This window comes from Piliocolobus tephrosceles, chromosome 9, assembly GCF_002776525.5.
Source record: "Piliocolobus tephrosceles isolate RC106 chromosome 9, ASM277652v3, whole genome shotgun sequence".
Taxonomy (NCBI): Eukaryota; Metazoa; Chordata; class Mammalia; order Primates; family Cercopithecidae; genus Piliocolobus; species Piliocolobus tephrosceles.
In genome coordinates, this window is record NC_045442.1 from 105,328,669 (window position 1) to 105,351,427 (window position 22,759).

Consider the following 22,759-nt stretch of genomic DNA (forward strand, 5'->3'; position numbering starts at 1 on the left):
TTTGTAAGTTTAAAAAACACTAGTAATATATCAAAACAAACTCTAAAGAAACTCTCCTTTGAGATTCTCTTATTCAATTTTTGATTTTGCTTATATGACGGTACTTTCTATTTTTATTCTAAGATATGCTCCTTGTTAAAAAATTTTTTTAATCCATTGTGGATTTTTTTAAGTTTCTTAAAATACTTCATCCTCTGTCCATATTTTGTACTAAGTTTACATTTTAACTTGTTTTGCAAGTAATAATTAAACAAGTATTCAAATAAAAACAGCATACCAGCATTTAATCCTCAAATTTATTTATAAGATTTGAAAATATTAATATAGTATATTAATTACTTCTCCTCCCTTCACTCCCTAGAAAATTGGAGATAAATAGCAGCACTTTCCCCAACAGTTGTAGAGACAGTCTTCAAAAATAAGGGTCCATTATAAGTGATAAGCATAATTAAAAAGATTAAAATCATTAATAGTGATGGGGGTAGAAGATGACTCTTGAAAACCTTTTACCTCAACTATTTTAGCAGTTTATCTGCAACGTCCCAAAGGTAATGATGTAAAGAATTTACTAAAGCTGAGCATAGCCCCCAGGCAGAGTGTCTCAACACAGGAACCTGCCATATAGGTTAATGGACCTGAATCTGATCCCACAAAGGATAGGGGTTCTCATTATATTTCTATTATAATTTTAAAGTATAATGTAAATATCATTAGTACAGCTACACAGTAAACACCTAAATTTAATGAAAAAATAAACCTGGAAGTAGTTTCTCTTTACATCATCTGATTTACTCATTCCCTCTTTCACTGATTCATGTGTTCATTCACAGCCCATTTACTGACCACCTCCCAGGTACCTCCTCACACATGTAAAAATCTCACGTGAAAATAACACAACTGAGAGCTTCTCCTGTTATATTCCAAAATGCTTATGTAGATAGAGTACACATAAAAAGGAAAGTCAGACAGGATCACCTATTACGTTTGTCTCCCTCAAAACTCTATCTGACCTCAGGAGCCATCCAAAACGGTGTTCCTACGGATGTGTTCCGACGGTGCCGGGTACTGGTAAGCTGTGCAGACACACCTAGAGGAAGAGACAAGATGTACTTTTTTGCATTAATTACTCATATAAAGAGCTTTCAATTGCTATAGTCTTTTTTGCAAACTAATATGAAAATTCTATTTCCTCAAAGCTGCCACTGGCCCTAACGTCACATTAAAGGATCCTAAATCAGGATTTCTGCAGAGCCAAAAAGCAGAATGGTCCTCCTATTTTCTCTTTCTCAACTCCAAATCCTGCTCCTTCCTAAAGCCCCATTTCAAGTCTTAATTCCCCCATGCTGGCTTTTAATCTGCTCCAATTATACTGATCCCTATTTCTTTCTATCTTCTACATTGTAAACAATTTTACATATTTTGGCATGTAATTGTTATCTGAACGGCATGCTTCCTCCCTGCCCTCTTCCTGTCCCTGCCCACTAACAAATTCCAGCAAGTTTGAGAATGTCCTATATGGTGTTATGCACATAGTAGGTCACTTGTGAATCTTCATAAAATTATTTCCCATCTACTAAACCTGGGCAAATCACACCTTATCTGACTAGAAGTTTCAAATTAACTATATCTATTTAAACCAACATCATTAACAGAATGAGTTCTCTTCCTTTAGAGAGATTACAGACTGAAGGGCTATTACAATAAAGAGGTATAATCAAATATTTCATTCATGTCATTCCATTAATTCCACCTTGTTAGATACCCTCCTCACTGACCTTCAAGAGAATTAGGAGTACAGTTTCTTTTCTCGATTTTCACACTCCTGCTCCTCACACAAGGGGTCCTGGTTATCTGACTGTACAGAGCTCCTACCCTTCACCTTGCTCTGGACTTGATGGGTTAAACCCAAATCATGGGCTTTCTCTACCTGATTTCCCTGCTTTGGAAAGTGCCTCCCCAGAGTCATATTAATTTTAGGCTTTGGTTGCTTATCTTATAAGCCAAATAGAGGAAAGGTACTAATGGAGATTTAAAATGGAGATATATTTTATTTCTCCAAGATGGCATTTGACTTTTACCATGAAATTCAAAGGCCATATGCAAGCAAATGGGTGTTTCAGTATTGGAAATATACTCGGGCAGAAGAGTGAGGAGTGTAACATCAGAAACAGGACACATGTCCAACTATGAACAAGTGACAGAGGAAGGAATTTACTAAATTTCATGTTTTTTGACTGCTATGCAATGCCTGTTAAACTTCAAGATCACTTAACTAACACAATGAACTAGCTTCATAGCTAGAAGATAACTTAATGGTCATAAATTCTAACTTGCTCATTTTCAGGTTAGTAAACTTAAGCTGGAAAGAAAAGTCACTCTCCTGAGGACAAATGACATTTTTACTCAGTGTAAATTCCCACAAGAAAAATAGCTAAGATAGAAAAATGCAAAATTCTATTAAAATGATTGACATAAATTACATTTAAAGGCAACAGGGATCCAAAGTATGGGTTAAGGAGCCCAAGGAAGTAAAGAAGATTAGGAAAATCATCTTGTCTAGAGAGTAACTAAAGGAATAAGTCACCAAGATAAACAGTTACATAATCAACTCAAGAGAGAAGCTGCTGATGGGTGGAAAATTCCAGGCAGAGTGCTGGGATAATGAGAAGATACGGAAAGGAAAAAGAGGTCAAAAAGGACAAAGGCTGAACAGAAAACAGGCTAATAGAAAGAGCAATAATCTATTAAAAGTCAAAGCCACAGGAACATTATAGAGGTTAGGGTTTATGTTAGTGCTTCTTCAGTCTTTTGCTTTGCTAGGGAATTTTCAGGCTATTTTAGTTCTGTCCAACAAGGCTTCCTGGGCTATTCCATGGCTGTACAGCAACTCCATTCTCTATAGCATAAATGCTATTTTTAGGGAGAGAAACATGCAGGCTTTATTCTTGTAGTTAAGAAAACTCTTAGGGTCTTAGAAAGACAGCAGAAACATCAAATATGTGTTTTCCATTGTGGCTCAAATAGACCAGACAACTTCTGGGAATTCAATTTGCTATAACCTTTAACATCTCAATAGAGCAGGGAGAAAAGCATATGTTTTTGTCATTGTTAATAACAAAATACTGTAGGAATGAGAACTGAAACTATAAAAATACAGAATTTTGTTAACATAAAGGGGTCATAAATTGTATTATACCATCTAATATTATTATTTTGTTGATGAGGTTAAGACACTGTGATAGTTACTTTTATGTGTCAACTTGGGAGGGCCATGGCTATTTTAGGTCATCCAACAATGCTTCCTAGACTGTTCCATGGCTGTACGGCAACCCCATTTCCTATTGCATAAGTCAAACTTATTTGGTAAGACGATATTCTGGATATTTCTGTGAAGGTGTTTTTGAAATCAGATTAATATTTTGAACTCAGATTAATATTTAAATTGGTGGATTTTTTAAAGTTAAATAAGGCTTTTATATTGATGTGTAGTAACAAGCAAAAGTTTTGCGCTCCCATTTCTGCAAGTTATATGAAGTTTAAAACCCAGTTCTACAGTTGACATTTTTAAAAGGCCTAAGACTTCCACATTGGTTAGACAACTCTCAGTTTAAAATAGTTTTCATTTTTTATTTTATTTTGATTTCAATAACTTTTCATGTACAAGTGTTTGATACATGAATGAATTATATAGTGGTAAATTCTGAGATTTTAGTGCACCCATTACTCAAGTAGTGTATGTTGTACCTAAGGTGTAGTTTTCTTACCCCTAGCCCCGCTCCTGCTCACTCTCTTCTGAGTCTCTAAAGTCTATTATATCACTCTGTATGCTTTTGCATACTCATAGCTTAGCTCCCACTTATAAGTGAGAATATTTGGTTTTTGGTTCTCCACTCCTGTGGTACTTCACTTAGCATAATGGCCTCCAGCTCCATCCAAGTTGTTGCAAAAGACGTTATTTTATTCCTTTTAATGGCTGAATAGTATTCCATGGTATATACATGGAACATTTTCTTTATACATTCATTAGCTGATGGGCATTTAGGTTGGTACCACATCTTTGAAATTGTGAATTATGCTGCTATAAACAAACAAGTACAAGTGTCTTTTTCATATAATGACTTCTTCTCCTTTGGGTAGATATCCAGTAGTGGGATTGCTGGATCAAATGGTAGATCTACTTTTATTAATAGCTCTTTAAGGAATCTCCATGCTATTTTGCATAGAGGTTATACTAATTTACACTTTCACCAGCAGTGTATAAGTATTCCCTTTTCCCCATATCCCTGCTAACATCTATTGTATTCAGACTTTTTAGTAATGGCCATTCTTGCAGGATTACGGTGGTATATCTCATTGTGGTTTTAACTTGCATTTCCCTGATGATTAATGATGTTGAACATTTTTTCATATGTTTGTTGGTCTTCGTATATTTTCTTCTGAGAAATGTCTATTCATGTCCTTTGCCCATTTTTTAATGGACTTATTTTATTTTTCTTGGTGATTTGAGCTCCTTGTAGATTCAGGATATTAATCCTTTGTTGTATGCATAGATTGCAAATACTATCTCCCATTCTTTGGTTTGTCTGTTTATTCTGCTGTGCAGAAGAATTTTAGTTAATTAGATCCCATTTATTTATTTTTGTTGTTGTTGCATTTGCTTTTGGGGTCTTAGTCATGAATTCTTTGCCTAGGCCGATGTCTAGAAAAGTTTTTCCAATGTTGTCTCCTAGAATTTTTAATAGGTTCAGGTGTTATATTTAAGTCTCTGATCCATCATGAGTGGCTTTTTGTATAAGGTGAGAGATAGAGTTCTGGTTTTATTCTTCTACATGTGGCTTGCCAGTTTTGCCAGCACCATTTATTAAATAGGGTATCTATTTCCCAATTTATGTTTTTGTATGCTTTGTCAAAGATCAGTTGACTGTACGTATTTGGCTTTGTTTCTGAGTTCTCTATTCTGTTCCATTGGTCTATGTGCATACTTTCATACCTGTACCATGCTGTTTTGGTAATTACAGCCTTGTAGTATAATTTGAAGTCCAGTAATGTGATGCGTCCTGATTTGTTTTTTTGTTTTTGTTCAGTATTTTTGTATTGTTTTGTTTTTTGCTTAGGATTGCTTTGGCTATTTGGGCTCCTTTGGGTTCCATATTAATTTTAGAATCATTTTTTCTAATCCTGTGAAAAATAATATTGGTATTTTGATGGGAATGGCATTGAATCTGTAGATTGCTTCAGGCAGTATAGTCATTCTGACAATATTGATTCTTCCAATCCATGAGCATGAGATGCATTTCCATTTGCTTGTGTCACCTATGATTTCTTTTGGCAGTGTTTTGTAGTTCTCCTTGTAGAGATCTTTCACCTGTTTAGTTAAGTATATTCCTGAGTATTTTTATTTTGTTTGCAGCTATTGTAAACAGATTGAGTCCTCAATTTGATTCTTAGTTTGGTCATTTTGGTGTAGCAGGGTTACTGATTTGTGTAAATTGACTTTGTAACCTAAGACTTTACTGAATTAATTTATCAAATCTAAGTTTTTTGGAGGAGTCTTTAGGATTTTCTAGGTATACAATCATATTATCTGCAAACAGCCAAGTTGGACTTCCTCTTTTCTAATTTGGATGCCCTTTATTTCTTTCTCTTGCTTAATTGCTCTGCACTTCCAGAACTATGTTGAATAGGGATAGTGAAAGTGGGCATACTTGTCTTGTTCCTGTTCAGGGGGAAAGGTTTCAACTTTTCCCCATTCAGTATGATGGTGGCTGTGTGTTTGTCATAGATGGCTTTTATTATTTTGAGATAAGTGCCTTACGTGCCTAGTTTGTTGAGAGTTTTTATCATAAAGGGATGATGGATTTTGTTAAATACTTTTTCTGCATCTATTGAGATGATCATATGGCTCTGGGTTTTAATTCTGTTTATGTGATTCATTACAGTTATTGATTTGTGTATGTTAAACTATCCCTGCATCCCTGGGATGAAAACCACTTGCTTATGATGAATTACTTTCTTGATGTGCTGTTGGATTCAGTTAGCTAATATTTGGTTGAGGATTTTTGCATCAATGTTCGTTAGGGAAATTGGTCTGTAGTTGTGTCCTTTCCAGCTTTTGGTATCAGGATGATACTAGCTTCATAGAATGATTTAGGGAGGATTCCTTCTTTCTCAGTCTTTCGGAATAGTTTCAGTGGGATTTGTATCAATTCTTCTTTGAATGTCTGATAGAATTCAGTGAATACATCTGGTCCTGGACGTTTTTGTTGACGGTTTTAAAATTACTAGTTCAATCTTGCTGTTTGTTACTGGTTTGTGTAAGGTTTCCATTTCTTCCTGATTTAATCTAGGTGGGTTGTATGCTTATGGGAATGTGTCCATTTCCTCTACGTTTTCTAGTTTGTCAAAATGGTTTTTATTTAAATAATGTAAACTAAGTATATAAATCATCATCTTTTCTTTTCTTTTTTTAAAAATTTTTTTAGATGTGGTCTCACTTCCATCGCCCAGGCTAGACTGCAGTGGTGCAATCACAGCTCACTGTATCCGCGATTTCCTGGGTTCCGGTGATTCTTCCATCTCAGTCTCCCGAGTAATTGGTGCTACAGGCGCACACTACCACACCCAACTGACTTTTATTTTGTATTTTTAGTAGAGACAGGGTTTCATCATGTTGCCCAGGCTGTTCTTGAACTCCTTGGCTCAAGCGATTCACACGCCTCTGCCTCCCAAAGTGCTGGCATTACAAGTGTGAGCCACTACCCTGGGCCAGAAATAATCATCTTTAATATGTAAATAGTCCCTTGGGCCAGGGAGGCAGGGGTTACAGTGAGCCGAAAGACTGCATCACTGTATTCTGACCTGGGTGACAGAGTGAGATGCTATCTCAAGAACAAAAACAAAAATAAGGTAAACAGAATGCTATAGTTGACAATCTTATTTAATTAAATAGTATTTAACAAATATATGCAAAACTCTTCGGTTAGTATATTTCAAAACCATTGTAAATCTCCAGCAAATGGAATATTAAAGTGTGTCCTTCAGCAAGTCTTTTCCTTCTGCAGGCTCTTGTTTTCTCATTGTTTAATTTAGGGGACTGGAAAAAATAAATGATTCTTTATTACTTTTGGATTAAAAACTAGTTAGGGAATTTTGGCGGGGTGCGGTGGCTCATGCCTGTAATCCCAGTACTTTGGGACGCCAAGGCAGACGGATCGCGAGGTCAGGAGTTCGAGACCAGCCTGGCCAATATGGTGAAACCCTGTCTCTACTAAAAATACAAAAATTAGCGGGGCTTGGTAGCACGTGCCTGTAGTCCCAGCTATTTGGGAGGCTGAGGCAGAAGAATCACTTGAACCTGGGAGGCAGAGGTTGCAGTGAGCCAAAATCACACCATTGCACTCCAGCCTGGGCAACAGAGCAAGACTCCATCAAAAAAAAACACAAAAAAAACAAAAGACAAAACCTACTTAGTCATCTCATGGATGCTATATACTTTCACATCAAGAAATTCATATTCAGACATTTTGCATATAACAAGGATAAAAAACCTTTTCATGTTCCTGTACTTAATATACCAAATGATATTTAAGCATCTTTCCAGTTTTAACATTCAATGAGTCTCTACAGCAACTCAAGGTAACTGGCTCACTCCAATCACCTTTCCAAACAACAGTCATGGGATTTCTCTTCGAAGTCCATCCTCTCTCCAGTCTTCCTGGATCTAGATCTTTTCCTTTCTTTAAGACTTAGTTTGTATCTTATAATAAAGATAATTAAATAGCTTTCTTTAAAGATCTCAACATCACACTGTTTGCTGCATTCTTCTTGGCTTTGGACATATGAACTATGCACCCAGCTCTGTCTGCATGATTCAATCCTGGATGACTATGTACATGTGTACATATGTCCAGTACTGGATCTTAGCTGTAGAGAGTATACAGCATACTTCTCATTCATGGTACACTATCATCACTGATACCTTATCTTATTTTTCTGTTTCCTTTTTGCCCCATTTACCTCCTCCATTGTCCTCTCTCCTGCCCACCAAAATTTCTATTAACTCAAAGTTCTTCAGAGATTAAAATTTTAGAGCTGCAGACTAAGACATTTTAGGTCTAGTTCCAAACACTTGTTTTACAATGAGAAGAACTGAGAAGCAAAGAAGTCATTCTTAAAATAGAAGTAAAGTCCTCTCGGTTCACCTTAAGTTATCACATCATAGAGAAGCACACTTGGTAGCTCTTACTAAAATGTCCACAGCTGTGTTGAGGTCAAACAAGGGAGGTTGAGGCTTCTGTTTTTGAGTGAACTTGATAGCAACATAAAAACTCCAGAGGTGGGGGTGGAGCAAGATGGCCGAATAGGAACAGCTCCAGTCTCCATCTCCCAGCGTGAGCGACACAGAAGACCGGTGATTTCTGCATTTTCAACTGAGGTACTGGGGTCATCTCACTCGGGAGTGCCGGACAATCTGTGCGGGTCAGCTGCTGCAGCCTGACCAGCGAGAGCTGAAGCAGGGCGAGGCATCACCTCACCTGGGAAGCGCGAGGGGGAAGGGAGACCCTTTTCCTAGCCAGGGGAACTGAGACACACAACACCTGGAAAATCGGGTAACTCCCACCCCAATACTGCGCTATAACACCGGCACACCGGAGAATATATCCCACACCTGGCCGGGAGGGTCCCACGCCCACGGAGCCTCCCTCCTTGCTAACACAGCAGTCTGCGGCAATCTAACCGCAAGGCAGCAGCGAGGCTGGGGGAGGGGCGCCCGCCATCGCTGAGGCTTAAGTAGGTAAATAAAGCAGCTGGGAAGCTCGAACTGGGTGGAGCTCACAGCAGCTCAAGGAAACCTGCCTGTCTCTGTAGACTGCGCCTCTGGGGACAGGGCTCAGCTAAAGGAGCAGAAGCCTATGCAAACGCAAACGACTCTGTCTGACAGCTTTGAAGAGAGCAGTGGATCTCCCAACACAGAGGTTGAGATCTGAGAAGGGGCAGTCTGCCTGCTCAAGTGGGTCCCTGACCCCTGAGTAGCCTAACTGGGAGACATCCCCCACTAGGGGCAGTCTGACACCCCACACCTCACAGGGTGGAGTACACCCCTGAGAGGAAGCTTCCAAAGCAAGAATCAGACAGGTGCACTCGCTGTTCAGCAATATTCTGTCTTCTGCAACCTCTGCTGCTGATACCCAGACAAACAGGGTCTGGAGTGGACCTCAAGCAATCTCCAACAGACCTATAGCTGAGGGTCCTGACTGTCAGAAGGAAAACTATCAAACAGGAAGGACACCTATATCAAAACCCCATCAGTACGTCACCATCATCAAAGACCAGTGACAGATAAAACCACAAAGATGGGGAAAAAGCAGGGCAGAAAAGCTGGAAATTCAAAAAATAAGAGCGCATCTCCTCCTGCAAAGGAGCACAGCCCATCGCCAGCAACGGATCAAAGCTGGTCAGAGAATGATTTTGATGAGATGAGAGAAGAAGGCTTCAGTCCATCAAACCTCTCAGAGCTAAAGGAGGAATTACGTACCCAGCGCAAAGAAACTAAAAATCTTGAAAAAAGAGTGGAAGAATTGACAGCTAGACTAATTAATGCAGAGAAGGTCATAAACGAAATGACAGAGATGAAAACCATGACACGAGAAATACGTGACAAATGCACAAGCTTCAGTAACTGACTCGATCAACTGGAAGAAAGAGTATCAGCGATTGAGGATCAAATGAATGAAATGAAGCGAGAAGAGAAACCAAAAGAAAAAAGAAGAAAAAGAAATGAACAAAGCCTGCAAGAAGTATGGGATTATGTAAAAAGACCAAATCTACGTCTGATTGGGGTGCCTGAAAGTGAGGGGGAAAATGGCACCAAATTGGAAAACACTCTACAGGATATCATCCAGGAGAACTTCCCCAACCTAGCATGGCAGGCCAACATTCAAATTCAGGAAATACAGAGAACGCCACAAAGATACTCCTCCAGAAGAGCAACTCCAAGACACATAATTGCCAGATTCACCAAAGTTGAAATGAAGGAAAAAATCTTAAGGGCAGCCAGAGAGAAAGGTCGGGTTACCCACAAAGGGAAGCCCATCAGACTGACAGCAGATCTCTCGGCAGAAACTCTACAAGCCAGAAGAGAGTGGGGGCCAATATTCAACGTTCTTAAAGAAAAGAATTTTAAACCCAGAATTTCATATCCAGCCAAACTAAGTTTCATAAGTGAAGGAGAAATAAAATTCTTTACAGATAAGCAAATGCTTAGAGATTTTGTCACCACCAGGCCTGCCTTACAAGAGACCCTGAAGGAAGCCCTAAACATGGAAAGGAACAACCGGTATCAGCCATTGCAAAAAACATGCCAAAATGTAAAGACCATCGAGCCTAGGAAGAAACTGCATCAACTAATGAGCAAAATAACCAGTTAATATCATAATGGCAGGATCAAGTTCACACATAACAATATTAACCTTAAATGTAAATGGACTAAATGCTCCAATTAAAAGACACAGACTGGCAAACTGGATAAAGAGTCAAGACCCATCAGTCTGCTGTCTTCAGGAGACCCATCTCACATGCAGAGACATACATAGGCTCAAAATAAAGGGATGGAGGAAGATCTACCAAGCAAATGGAGAACAAAAAAAAGCAGGGGTTGCAATTCTAGTCTCTGATAAAACAGACTTTAAACCATCAAAGATCAAAAGAGACAAAGAAGGCCATTACATAATGGTAAAGGGATCAATTCAACAGGAAGAGCTAACTATCCTAAATATATATGCACCCAATACAGGAGCACCCAGATTCATAAAGCAAGTCCTTAGAGACTTACAAAGAGACTTAGACTCCCATACAATAATAATGGGAGACTTCAACACTCCACTGTCAACATTAGACAGATCAACGAGACAGAAAGTTAACAAGGATATCCAGGAATTGAACTCATCTCTGCACCAAGCGGACCCAATAGACATCTATAGAACTCTCCACCCCAAGTCAACAGAATATACATTCTTCTCAGCACCACATCGCACTTATTCCAAAATTGACCATATAATTGGAAGTAAAGCACTCCTCAGCAAATGTACAAGAACAGAAATTATAACAAACTGTCTCTCAGACCACAGTGCAATCAAACTAGAACTTAGGACTAAGAAACTCAATCAAAACCGCTCAACTACATGGAAACTGAACAACCTGCTCCTGAATGACTACTGGGTACATAACGAAATGAAAGCAGAAATAAAGATGTTCTTTGAAACCAATGAGAACAAAGATACAACATACCAGAATCTCTGGGACACATTTAAAGCAGTGTGTAGAGGGAAATTTATAGCACTAAGTGCCCACAAGAGAAAGCAGGAAAGATCTAAAATTGACACTCTAACATCACAATTAAACGAACTAGAGAGGCAAGAGCAAACACATTCAAAAGCTAGCAGAAGGCAAGAAATAACTAAGATCAGAGCAGAACTGAAGGAGATAGAGACACAAAAAACCCTCCAAAAAAATCAATGAATCCAGGAGTTGGTTTTTTGAAACGATCAACAAAATTGACAGACCACTAGCAAGGCTAATAAAGAAGAAAAGAGAGAGGAATCAAATAGACGCAATAAAAAATGATAAAGGGGATATCACCACCAACCCCACAGAAACACAAACTACCATCAGAGAATACTATAAACACCTCTACGCAAATCAACTAGAAAATCTAGAAGAAATGGATAATTTCCTGGACACGTACACTCTCCCAAGACTAAACCAGGAAGAAGTTGAATCCCTGAATAGACCAATAGCAGCCTCTGAAATTGAGGCAACAATTAATAGCCTACCCACCAAAAAAAGCCCAGGACCAGATGGATTCACAGCTGAATTCTACCAGAGGTACAAGGAGGAGCTGGTACCATTCCTTCTGAAACTATTCCAATCAATAGAAAAAGAGGGAATCCTCCCTAACTCATTTTATGAGGCCAACATCATCCTGATACCAAAGCCTGGCAGAGACACAACAAAAAAAGAGAATTTTAGACCAATCTCCCTGATGAACATCGATGCAAAAATCCTCAATAAAATACTGGCAAACCGGATTCAGCAGCACATCAAAAAGCTTATCCACCATGATCAAGTGGGCTTCATCCCTGGGATGCAAGGCTGGTTCAACATTCGCAAATCAATCAACGTAATCCAGCATATCAACAGAACCAAAGACAAGAACCACATGATTATCTCAATAGATGCAGAAAAGGCTTTTGACAAAATTCAACAGCCCTTCATGCTAAAAACGCTCAACAAATTTGGTATTGATGGAACGTACCTCAAAATAATAAGAGCTATTTATGACAAACCCACAGCTAATATCATACTGAATGGGCAAAAACTGGAAAAATTCCCTTTGAAAACTGGCACAAGACAGGGATGCCCTCTCTCACCACTCCTATTCAACATAGTGTTGGAAGTTCTGGCTAGGGCAATCAGGCAAGAGAAAGAAATCAAGGGTATTCAGTTAGGAAAAGAGGAAGTCAAATTGTCCCTGTTTGCAGATGACATGATTGTGTATTTAGAAAACCCCATCGTCTCAGCCCAAAATCTTCTTAAGCTGATAAGCAACTTCAGCAAAGTCTCAGGATACAAAATTAATGTGCAAAAATCACAAGCATTCTTATACACCAGTAACAGACAAGCAGAGAGCCAAATCAGGAATGAACTTCCATTCACAATTGCTTCAAAGAGAATAAAATACTTAGGAATCCAACTTACAAGGGATGTAAAGGACCTCTTCAAGGAGAACTACAAACCACTGCTCAGTGAAATCAAAGAGGACACAAACAAATGGAAGAACATACCATGCTCATGGATAGGAAGAATCAATATCGTGAAAATGGCCATACTGCCCAAGGTTATTTATAGATTCAATGCCATCCCCATCAAGCTACCAATGAGTTTCTTCACCGAATTGGAAAAAAACTGCTTTAAAGTTCATATGGAACCAAAAAAGAGCCCGCATTGCCAAGACAATCCTAAGTCAAAAGGACAAAGCCGGAGGCGTCACGCTACCTGACTTCAAACTATACTACAAGGCTACAGTAACCAAAACAGCATGGTACTTGTACCAAAACAGAGATATAGACCAATGGAACAGAACGGAGCCCTCAGAAAGAATGCCACACATCTATAACCATCTGATCTTTGACAAACATGACAAAAACAAGAAATGGGGAAAGGATTCCCTATTTAATAAATGGTGCTAGGAAAATTGGCTAGCCATAAGTAGAAAGCTGAAACTGGATCCTTTCCTTACTCCTTATACGAAGATTAATTCAAGATGGATTAGAGACTTAAATGCTAGACCTAATACCATAAAAACCCTAGAGGAAAATCTAGGTAGTACCATTCAGGACATAGGCATGGGCAAGGACTTCATGTCTAAAACACCAAAAGCAACGGCAGCAAAAGCCAAAATTGACAAATGGGATCTCATTAAACTAAAGAGCTTCTGCACAGCAAAAGAAACTACCATCAGAGTGAACAGGCAACCTACAGAATGGGAGAAAATTTTTGCAATCTACTCATCTGACAAAGGGTTAATTTCCAGAATCTACAAAGAACTCAAACAAATATACAAGAAAAAAACAAACAACCCCATCAAAAAGTAGGGAAAGGATATGAACAGACATTTCTCAAAAGAAGACATTCATACAGCCAACAGACACATGAAAAAATGCTCATCATCACCCGCCATCAGAGAAATGCAAATCAAAACCACAATGAGATACCATCTCACACCAGTTAGAATGGCAATCATTAAAAAGTCAGGAAACAACAGGTGTTGGAGAGGATGTGGAGAAATAGGAACACTTTTACACTGTTGGTGGGATTGTAAACTAGTTCAACCATTATGGAAAACAGTATGGCAATTCCTCAAGGATCTAGAACTAGATGTACCATATGACCCAGCCATCCCACTACTGGGTATATACCCAAAGGATTATAAATTACGCTACTACAAAGACACATGCACACGTATGTTTATTGCGGCACTATTCACAATAGCAAAGACTTGGAATCAACCCAAATGTCCATCAGTGACAGACTGGATTAAGAAAATGTGGCACATATACACCACGGAATACTATGCAGCCATAAAAAACGATGAGTTTGCGTCCTTTGTAGGGACATGGATGCAGCTGGAAACCATCATTCTTAGCAAACTATCACAAGAAGAGAAAACCAAACACCGCATGTTCTCACTCATAGGTGGGAACTGAACAATGAGATCACTTGGACTCGGGAAGGGGAACATCACACACTGGGGCCTATCATGGGGAGGGGGGAGGGGGGAGGGATTGCATTGGGGAGTTATTCCTGATATAAATGATGAATTGATGGGTGCTAACGAGTTGATGGGTGCAGCACACCAACATGGCACATATATACATATGTAACAAACCTGCACGTTATGCACATGTACCCCAGAACTTAAAGTATAATAAAAAAAATAATAAATAAAAAAAAAAAACTCCAGAGGTTGCTCTACATACCCGCACCTGAGGGGTAGGGAGAAGAGACTGTTTCTCCAGTGAGTAGGAGGCAGCAAGCAGTCTCCACTCTTGCCTTTCACTTGTCTGTCCCAGTTCCAGTCCCTTGGGCCTGCTCTCTCATTTGTGAGACTGCCTTTTGTATTTGGACTTTTTTTTTTGGAGCTAGTTGGGGCGTCTAGTCCTTACAACTAAAAGATTGTTGACTAAAACATAGACCAGTATCTACAATGTTAAACAGTTTAATTCAACTTCGAAAAATGGTCAGTTTTAGAACTCTTGAGCCCACAGGTTCTGCTTGAATCATAAAGCTCTAAAATAAAGAGTCCACTTATTCATGATTCAGCTTTATATAATAATTATAAAGACCTTGCCTTTCAAATAAGGTAAAAGTCACCTCCTCGAAGTACAAAAACATATTCTGGATGAGTAATATATTAATGTGTTATATAGGTATGAGCATTCAAAAACTGCCAACTTTTAAAATGGTTTTCCCTCTAGCTTTTTTTTTCAGTGTATCGTTTCACTCTATAAAGCACTAGCTCTTAAATTTTCAAGATTCATAACATTCAACTAATATGCATTACATATATACATTATATATATACACACATACACATGATTTCAACCTTAGAGAAAAGTTGGCAAGAAAACTATGAAGTACTTTTTTTCCTGAACCACCTGAGAGTAAGGTGGGCTACAGAATGCCCCTTCACTCCTATATATTTGTTTGTAATTGCCACAAACAAGGATATTCCCCTACACAACCTTCAAAATCAGGAATTTTAACGCTGATACACTTCTATCATCTATTCTACAGAGCCCATTCAGATTTTATCAACTGTCCTAAATATGTCCTTTATAACAAAATGATCTAATCCAGGATTATGTGTTACTTTTAGTTTTCAAGTTTCTAATCTCCTTCAATCTAGAGGAGTTTCTCACTCTTTTCTTAAATTTCATGAACTTAACATTTTTTTTTTTTTAAGATTTCAGGCCAGTTGTTCTACAGACTGTTCCTGAATTTGGGTTTGTTGTATATTCCCTCATGATTTTATTTTTGACAGGCACATCACAGAAGTGATGCTGAGGTCTTCTCATTGCATCCTCTCAGGTGCTGTGTGGTTTGCATTCATCTCATTACTAGTTATGTTTGCTTTGAGCACTTGATTAATGGTTGTGTCTGCCAGTCTTCTGCCCTGTAATCTTTCTCTCTTTCTTTTGTAATTAATTAGTATTTTGTGGAGAGATATTTTGAAACAATTAAGCTACCCTATTTCTAATCAAAACTTAACCCACTAGTTTTAACAGCCATTGAAATTTTTGGATGAATTAATTATGATGAATTTTAAAATTACACAATTTCTTCTATCTTTACTCATCAGCATTCTTCTGCAAGGAAAAGCTTTTGCTTCTCCCCATTCATTTAATTATGTATGTATTTATGGCAGTATGGATTAATGGAATTTTTATTGCATTCAGTGAATTACCATCATTACCAGCAATATTAGTATTTTGGTGCTCAAACTGTCCCAGATCTAGAGAGTAAGAATAGATTCAAGTTGGCTTCTGTGTGCCTCTGACATGTCTCCATCATTATTTGAGTATTTCCTTATTTGGAGGGCACAGTAAGTTCCAGGGTCATCTCACAGAGCCCTAAAATCAGCCTTTCTCCAAGAATCCTTGATTCCTTTTAGTTGACAATTACTTTTAAAAACCAAAAGCTAGGGGCTAGATGTGCTCTCTTAATGCACCCTCTTAGCAGAATTAGCTAGGTAATATGTACACACACACACGCATTCACATTACGAATATTTTTGTATCTGTTTATATATATTAAAACGGTAAGTTCACAGTGATACCTCCAATTCCAATCCAACATCACCATAATTCTTTTCTCTAACAGTAAGAAACCTGCCTCCCGTTGTCCTCAGTATATCTCCCGATGGTATCAGGCCTCCTTTAGGCAACCAGTCTTTTCTCTTCACCCTGATCCCCATGCAGATGCCTTTTTCATCTACAGGAAGTTCTTCCCCATAGAGGGTCATCCCCATCACCCTACATGGATGCACTTCTCATCCCACTTGAGGACCCAACACTCCCTGCCAGCAGACACCTTCCTCACCCCTCTCAGGCTCCAAACTGCCTCCTGAGCTGCACCTGGACTCCCATGCTTGCTTGTCCCACCTAATGGCTTTTGTTCTAAATTATTCAGAAAGAAAGGAAGGATTGAAGGGCACTTCACAGTTTTTAAGTTCGGGTGTACTGCCTCACTTGGTGCTAAAAAGGGGTTATTAATAAACAAATCACAACCTCTCTTTGACCTACATTATGCATTGGGGATTTGGTCTAAAATTGGGCATGTGGGTAATAAGAGATTTAAAACCATAAAATATTCTGTCATAAGAATGAGGTCTAAATAAATCACAAAAAGTACATTCTGTACTTTTGTATTGAAATGTTAAGTATCCCATTAGAAATGAAGTTCCCCAGAGAGAAATCCGCAGAAATGAGAACTGAGGGCTGTCCTTTAAATTTAGTCTCTTTCATTTTCTATTCAAGATAAGGATTGTTTTTTTCAGACATTAGTTCACTTGCCTGAAGGGATGTATCTCCTGGGAAGTCATATTATTTATTGACTGATCATATACCAGTGATGGCTAATACATTTCATTAATAATATTTATAACCTCAATTGTCATTTTGCTCTCTGAGGAGTCTGGTGATGTTTTGTAAAAGAATACCCCATTTAACAAAAACTAAAAGGTTTTCTTAAAGGCGTATTCATAACGAGCATTAGCAAACTGAATCTTACTTTTAGTGTAATGAGGTAGCTTCATATTTAAGGTAATACTGAATTTATTCTAGCAGAGGGTTATTGTTTTCTTTTTGGGAAACATAGAGGCATCTCTTTTGGAAACTCAGATTTTCATTATTTAGCAACTATTTATTAAACACCTACTATGTGTACAGCACTGAGCTATAGGCTAAGTAGGAATATTATCTCATAATAATGATAACAGTTCAGATTTTCTGAATTACAAGTATCAGTAATTATACTAAGTAGTTTGTCTCTGGCATCCCATTTACTCTTCACAGCAACCAGTCTTAGGAGGTAGAGACTTTTTCACACTTGTAGATGCGCAGGTTGATGCCCTTGCAGATTCTGTGTGACTTTCTCATTGTCACACAATTATATGGCAAGTCTTCCCTCTCCTTCATTCATTCATTTATTAAGTACTTTCAAAATGTTAGCACTGTACTTGGTTCTAGGGACAAAGTGATAAAGTGATAGACCAGACAGAAAAATCTATGGCTTAGCAGAGAAAGCACTCAAATAAAATATGATTACAATAAAGTCTGACAACTGGTTGGCTAAATGAAGTGCAGGGTGTTGGGGAGAACTCGGGCAAGCAGAAGTTAGCTAGGTGCTGTTAGATATGAGTTCTAAATTTCTTTTCAAAGAGTCAATATGTCAGTATTTCAATTCCTTGCCTTCTACTTTTACACTTAACTTCTTCATAAAGCAATCTTTTTCGATTACCTGCTCCACCCTGACTCATTCAGATTATCTACTCCACCCTGACTCATTCCCATTACCTGCTCCACCCTGACTCATTCCCATTACCTGCTCCACCCTGACTCATTCCGATTACCTGCTCCACCCTGACTCATTCCAATTACCTACTCCACCCTGACTCATTCCCATTACCTGCTCTGTCATAACCATTTTTCCCACCAAACCACTCATCCTGTCACTCTCTTTAAGTTAGCCAATCAGAATTGGTTTCGCCTGTGCGGTCTAACCCTAGTCAATAGGGGAACGACACAGCAGCAGGGGCCACATGCATCAGGGATAAGAACCCCTTTCCCTCCCTTGTCCAAGTGTGCGCTCACCACTGCTCCATGTGTAAGGGTGCACCCTTGTATAGAAGAACCTTGCCTTATTGAGAATTAAAAAGAGAATTTTATATTTGAGTGCTATTTCTTTTGTGGCACCGAAACTTTATACATAACCGGGCAGAGGGGAGGGAAGGTTTCTATGCAGGGAAAGCATCATGTTTGTAACTGGTCAAAAAGTTCAGAAGCTACTCTTAGATACACGAAATTGTAATTTCTTCATTTTGCCTATAACTATTATGGCTTTTCCCCAAGCCCATGCCCACTGACTGGAACAAAAATAAAGCTCAGTTAAATTCAATAAATCTCTAAGTCCTTTCAGATAGGGTTCGATCTGTCTTGGATAAAAGTGTTTGCTCCATTTCTCAGATGGCATCCCTCCTCAGAAAGGGTCTCACTCTGTCATCCAGGCTGGAATGCAGTGGTGCTATCACAGCTCACTGCAGCCTCGAACTCCCAGGCCCAGGCAATCCTCCCACCTCAGCCTCCTGAATAGCTGGGGTTACAGATGTATGTGACCACGCTTGACTAACTTTTTAAAATAAGCTTCTGTAGAGACAGGGTCTTGCTATATTGCCCAGCCTGGCCTCCAACTCCTAGGCTCAAGTAATCCTCCTGCCTCATCCTTTCAAAGTGCTGGGATTATAGGCATGAACCACCATGCCTGCCCCTCCTCCTTCTTATAAGACCTTGTGTTAGGGAGAAAAGAGAGGGTCCTTGGGCATGGTGGCTCTCTAGTTTCCGGGGCCATATACTTTTGTCTGCCTAGCCTCTAGGTGCCCTACTGGGCTCCCAGGCCATACTCTGCCTCCAGGGAGCTTGTGGTCTGTTCCTCTCATGCAGACAGGGCTTCCTGTGGCTCCTCCTGAAGATTTGCTCAGTTTGCTCCAGTTGGAGCTGAGAATACTCCGAGGTCTGCCTGTGACTCCCATTTAGACACAGCAGAGCCGGCTCAGGGGATCTGCTCAGTGCCTCACTGTACATCCCCCTTAACTTCTGAAAAAACCCCTCTAGAAACTCTCCAGCTAGATTATCAACTACTTTCAGGTTTCTGGAAACTAGAGCTAGGGGTTTGGGGGAAGCTAACTTGAGTCTTTCCCCTACTGATCACTCTGCCCCTACAGGCTGGCAATGATGTGGCTCACCCCAGACAGGAGTGCAGCAGATTCTGAGTGGCTTCCTCAGGAATGCCGAGTGAGAGCTGTAGAAAGTGTGAGGGTGACGTGGTTTGGTTCTGCATCCCCACCCAAATGTCATATCAAATTGTAATTTCCAATGTTGGGGGAGGGACCTGGTGGGAGATGATTGGTTCATGAGGCAGACTTCCCCTTGCTGTTGTCGTGATAATGAGTTCTCACGAGATGTACTTGTTTAAAAGTGTGTAGCCCTTCCCCCTTCACTCTCTCTCTCCTGCCACCATGGTAAGATGTGCCGGCTTCATCTTTGCCCTCCTGCCATGATTGTAAGTTTTCCGAAGCCTCCCCAGCCATGCCTTGTGCACAGCTTGTGGAACTGTGAGTCAATTAAATCTCTTTTCTTTATAAGTTACCCAGTCTCAGGTAGTTCGTTATAGCAGTGTGAGAACGGACTAATACAGAAGGTAAGAGCTCCTTCCTGCCCTCGTCATCTTTTTAAAAGCTCATCTCCTACACTCCAGCCTGGGCGACAGAGTGAAACTCTGTTTCAAAAAAAAAAAAAAAGAAAAAACTCATCTCACTGCCCTGCCTCACCTTGTTTCATCTTTCCACAATGACCCTAGAATTGGAAAAGGTTTCTCCCTTCTTTCTATCCTCACTTATGAAAAACTCTGGTGTATCCCTGAAAACTCACTCTCCATATGCTAAAGAGAAGGTAAAGCAATTTAGACAGACTTTCCTCAGGAGATAGGCTTTCCTCAAGAGATAGCCTTGCTATAAATTCCTATTTTTGAATGCTAAAAACTGTTACCTCAGTCTTTTTTTCTTTTTTCTTTTTTTTTTGCAATTTGCATTTCTTCTAGAATAAATGTTAATATTTTCCCACTGCCAAACAGAGTGATGCCTCAGGCACACTGGGGTGAAGATCATGTTATCAGGCAGGAAAAAAAGAAAAAGCACATCAATAAATTTCAAAGTATTTTCCAAGTTACAAGTGTAAGAGCTCTGACTGGGAAAGATTATGGCGCATTTAAGGTAGTGAAAGACGCCGACCTGACTAATAGGTAACGGGAAGAGAGGGTACCTAATTAGCACCAAGAGATATAAAGAAGTTATTACTCATTACTTGCTTACTGTGTGCCAGCAAGGAGGATCAGAAGGAAAAGCTCTCCCCAAGGGATGGGGATACTGAACAAGGTAGTGGCAGAATCAGATGTGGTTTTTGAAAGGATCCCCCATGTAGAGAAAGGAGTGGAAGGAAGGGAAGGAGATTAGGATGCAGCGAGTTCAGTAAAGTATAACTGCAGGAGCCCAGGCAAGAGATGAGGGCTAGAACCAGGGCAGGAGCAGTAAAGATGGAATCTGGGGATATCTGACAGAGAGACAAGTTTTGTGACTAAGTTGTATAAGTGGGAGGTGAAAACAAGGGAAGACTCGAGGATGAGCTTAAGATTTTCATCTTGCGTAACGAGTAGATGCAGGTGACTTTCTAAGACAAGAAACTCTTTATATGTAGCAGATTTCTAGGGACAGATGAGGTGGTACAGCTCCATTTTGGACATTCTGAGTATGAGGTGCCTGATGGTCATCTAAGATCTTCAGTACCTGATAATGAGCTGATAGTATAATTATGAAGTGGCAGATTCAAATAAAATTGATTCTAAAATCCTTTACTCCCAGCTGTAGCTTTCTCTGAAAATTTGATTTAAAAATGAGGACATTGATTTTCAGTTTGATTCTGCAGGTTGTGGTTTACCACATCTTGTTCTTTCTGCCCTCAAGAAATTTCAATATAAACTTACACCCCTACCATCCTCAGGTTTTAATTCATACAACAACCTACTAATCACCATAGGCAAACTGAATCCATGTCCTCTTACTGTGGAGAACAGAAATATTATAAGCACTACCTTATATGTAATTAATAATATTTTGGTGTCAGACACCAGGAATGCATTTCATAAGCAACTGGCCCTCTTTTCTAATTATTGCCGAAAATCTACAAATCAAATAATGTAAGACCAAAGCTCTCATTTTGTTAACTACTCCAATTTATGATGTTTTAAAAAGGTATCATATAAAGGCCGGGTGCAGTGGCTCACGCCTGTAATCCCAGTACTTTGGGAGGCCTGTTAAGAAATTCTCTGTTAAGAAATACAAAAAACTAGCCGAGCGAGGTGGCAGGCACCTGTAGTCCCAGCTACTTGGTAGGCTGAGGCAGGAGAATGGTGTGAACCCGGGAGGTGGAGCTTGCAGTGAGCCGAGATTGTGCCACTGCACTCCAGCCTGGGCGACAGAGGCGAGACTCCATCTCAAAAAAAAAAAACAACAACAAATCATATAAAAGGTTGCCTTATTTGTTATCTAAGTATATGTTTTTAATCTAGTTTGTTTTGGAGGAAATCATGGGAATTTACATTTCTCAAAGCTTCTGGTTTACTAAATTTTTCTTTAACAGCTAAAACGTTGTTTATTGATACTTGTTTTAACAATTTTCAATCTACGCTATGCTTACTGTATCGATTTTTTAGAGGAGGGGAATTGTGAGATTCCAAGTTAAATAGCAAGTTTTCCATTGAGTCTGTCTTAGAGTATAGCCAAAATTATTTTCTGGAGAGAATAATGGCCCCTCCTGTGGAGCAGTGAAGAATGAGTTGTAATTTGAGATGCTGTCTGTTTTAGAGAATCAACTACGCATGTTACTACACTGGTGTTATATGAGCACAAACTAGCTGACTTGAAAGAAGTCACCCTTTATTCTGGGAATCTCTCATTTGCCAAATTATTTCTGCACTTCTTACCTCAATAAGATATTACTGATTTTTCCTCTATTTGCAATACCTAGACAGGAAGGTCATTTGAAAAAGATCAAATCATACCATACTAGTTCATCATGCAGTTAAAACTCATGCAGTTTAAACAAAACTTACCAAAATCTACTAGTTTCACTCCACCTTCAGTGGTCAATAGAATGTTATTTCCTTTCACATCTCTGTGGATAGTTTTGTTGTTATGCAAATGTTGAAGTCCCTAGACGATGAGAAGTATATAATGACTCAAAAAAAGCATCAAACAACAAAAATTTTCAGATGATGTACTTGTACAAAATCAATAGGAAACATAATAAAATTAACATTCAGACACTCAAATGTTTCACATTGAGTTAGTCACATCAAAGAACATAATTTC

At 39.1% G+C, this 22,759-nt stretch overlaps 1 protein-coding gene across 1 annotated transcript in view; it reads right to left on the bottom strand.

Annotated features, from left to right (window-relative positions):
* MYO3A (myosin IIIA) overlaps window positions 1–22,759 on the bottom strand; it is a 263,818-nt gene that overhangs the window by 182,554 nt on the left and 58,505 nt on the right. The window contains exons 6-7 of the mRNA XM_023194848.2: window positions 22,501–22,600; window positions 1,011–1,087 (exon numbers count right to left, since the gene is read on the bottom strand). Coding sequence (XP_023050616.1) covers window positions 1,011–1,087; window positions 22,501–22,600 — 177 coding nt within the window. The remainder of the gene's footprint in view (window positions 1–1,010; window positions 1,088–22,500; window positions 22,601–22,759) is intronic.